General features: G+C 16.5%; 1 protein-coding gene across 1 annotated transcript in view; it reads right to left on the bottom strand.

The window, feature by feature from the left end:
• Positions 1-1,447: 1,447 nt before the first annotated feature.
• The window catches only part of PGSY75_1104800 (putative metabolite/drug transporter), a gene marked incomplete at both ends in the record, with an annotated part of 2,397 nt that continues 1,177 nt past the window's right edge, over positions 1,448-2,667 (bottom strand). Inside the window, 6 exons of the mRNA XM_018786175.1 lie at positions 1,448-1,521; positions 1,675-1,725; positions 1,863-1,922; positions 2,050-2,126; positions 2,274-2,336; positions 2,486-2,555. Coding sequence (XP_018640970.1) covers positions 1,448-1,521; positions 1,675-1,725; positions 1,863-1,922; positions 2,050-2,126; positions 2,274-2,336; positions 2,486-2,555 — 395 coding nt within the window. The remainder of the gene's footprint in view (positions 1,522-1,674; positions 1,726-1,862; positions 1,923-2,049; positions 2,127-2,273; positions 2,337-2,485; positions 2,556-2,667) is intronic.

The following is a 2,667-nucleotide window of genomic DNA, read 5'->3' as shown; positions in this document are numbered from 1 at the left end:
TTGTTACAATTTAAAATAATATAAATATGATTAATGTTAATTTTTTATTATATTTTTTTAATATGTTAAATGAATTATGTCTTTTTTTTTAGTTATAATTGAAAAATAATATATGGAATTTAATATATATATTTTTTTTTTTTTTTTTAAATGATAAAGTAAAATGATCTCAAGGGTTCATATATATATTAATAAGAATATACATATATATATGTATTGTGTTTGAGTTTAATATAAGTTTTTCTTTTCATATGAAGGTAAAAGACATTTATAAGTACATCCTTTTTTTATAACAAATATATATATATTAATTATAATAGAAATAAAATAAATGAAAAATAAAATATGAAGATTAATTTCTGTCCTGTCTTGTCCTGTTGTGTTCTTTTTTTTCCTGACTTGTTCAGAATTTTTTTTACAATTTTTGAAAAAAATATTGTTTTCTTTTTCCTTATATAAAAACAAGACCAAAACATTTTAATTGGGAAAATATATAAATATATAAATATATATATATATATATATATATTAGTAAAACCCACAAGGGGATAAACATTTATATTTATTCATTTAATAAATTGCTCTAATATAAATCTAATAAGGTTGTTTTTTCTTATGCAATTTTGTGCTCAAATTTTTTTTTTTTCTTTTTTAATTATATGGAAAGGAACCACTTGTTAGCTCAATTTTTGGGTACACATAAATGAATAATAAATATAGAGAAATTTATAATGGATTATATATTTATATTTTTGTATTTTTAATTTATAAGAATTGATATGAATAATTTACATAAACTGGTAGTAAATAAAATTGCTTAAAAGAATATTATATATATATTTATGTTGTCTTTTTGATAAACTTATAAAAATTAAAAATTGAATATCAGTTACAATTGTATTATTACGAAAAATATTAACAATAAAATAAATAAAAAAAAAATTTTTATAAAATATTAATAATATGGATAAAATACAACAATAAAGATATATAAAAAAAGAAAAAAAAAAAAAACAAAGGTGTAAAATTTAAAAATTATAAAAGTATTTATACATTCATATTTAAAAGAATCTAATTTTATGTAGACATTATCATATATTTATATTCAAAAAAAAGAAAAAAAAAATATATAGATAGAAAAATATAGGTATATATATATATATATATATATATATATGGCTTAATAATTATGTTTATGTTAATCTACACAAAAATATAATATATCTACAAATTAACCTAATTATACATAACACTAGATACATTGTTCATGTTAGTATTAAAAATTATTAATGATGAACATATGTACATTTTATAAATGACAATATTATGATTATATTACACTTTTAATTTTGTCCTTATAAATATATAAATATATATATATATATATATATTTATATATAACTGTAAAAATCAAATGAACCTTTTTGTGATTTGTTTCTTCCTTTGTTCAGACAATTTCCTTAACAGGAACTAACCATAATAGGGGAGCGTAAATTATCAGTGAGATCAAATAAAAGAATGCTAAGAAAGGAAAAAAATAAAATATATAAAATAGAAAAATAATATGTATATTATTAATTATATATGTAATCCTATATATACATTAAAATTATAAAACATATATTATATATATATATATATATATATATATTATTATATTAGTTTTCATTTTACTTGTTATTTTAAACGTATTTCTATATGACGATATATCTGACAACCAACCACCTGAAATAAAAAAAGAATAAAGAGGTATAATATTTTTAGATAATAACACAAATGAATGTATAAAAATCATTATAAAAAAAAAACTAATTCAATTGTATTAAAAAAAAAAAAAATGTGTATTATTAAAATTATTATACCAAAATAAGCACTAATGGACCATACTAAATAGTATAAGCTTTGTACACCCATCCATCTTCCTATAATAATAAAAATATATATATATATATATATATTTATATATTATACATAGGAATGTATATATTCTTATAAGCATATGAACTATTATACAAAAATTCCCATGTAATTATATTTTGTTTTAGATACCTGTATATCTGTTTGTATCAATAAAATCATATAAAATACTTTTATCTATTGAATTCGTGCAATTTTGAAAAACGCTCCTATTTAAAAAAAAAAAAAAAAAAAAAATTAGAATGGTACATATATATATATATATATATATATATATATATATATATATTTATTTATTTATATTTATATGTTTTATATTATTTAAAAACATTAAAAAAAATAATTTAAGTAGTTACCTAAAAACATGCACTTTTAAGACATCTTTATAATTCTGAATATATAGCAATGAACATAAAAGCCTATTAAAAAAAAAAAAAAAAAAAAAAACATATATACATAAATATTATATATACCTATATAGCTATGAAAGCACATTAATATAAAACTCTTATATACAAACAAAAATTTTGATATGGTTTTAAAATGTTTCTATTTTTTTAAATCTTACAGAAAACCAATGGTTGTAAAGAACAAAGAAACCTGAGCCCTTCCAATACATTTGGACAATTTCTGTGAAACTAAAAGGGAAAAAAAAATATATATATATATATATATATATATATATATATATATAATTAATTTATAATATGAATGATTAAGATTAACATGTTTATGAACGTATCCTATACA

Source organism: Plasmodium gaboni, chromosome 11 (assembly GCF_001602025.1).
Source record: "Plasmodium gaboni strain SY75 chromosome 11, whole genome shotgun sequence".
Taxonomy (NCBI): Eukaryota; Apicomplexa; class Aconoidasida; order Haemosporida; family Plasmodiidae; genus Plasmodium; species Plasmodium gaboni.
This window is presented reverse-complemented; position numbering and strand designations above follow the sequence as displayed.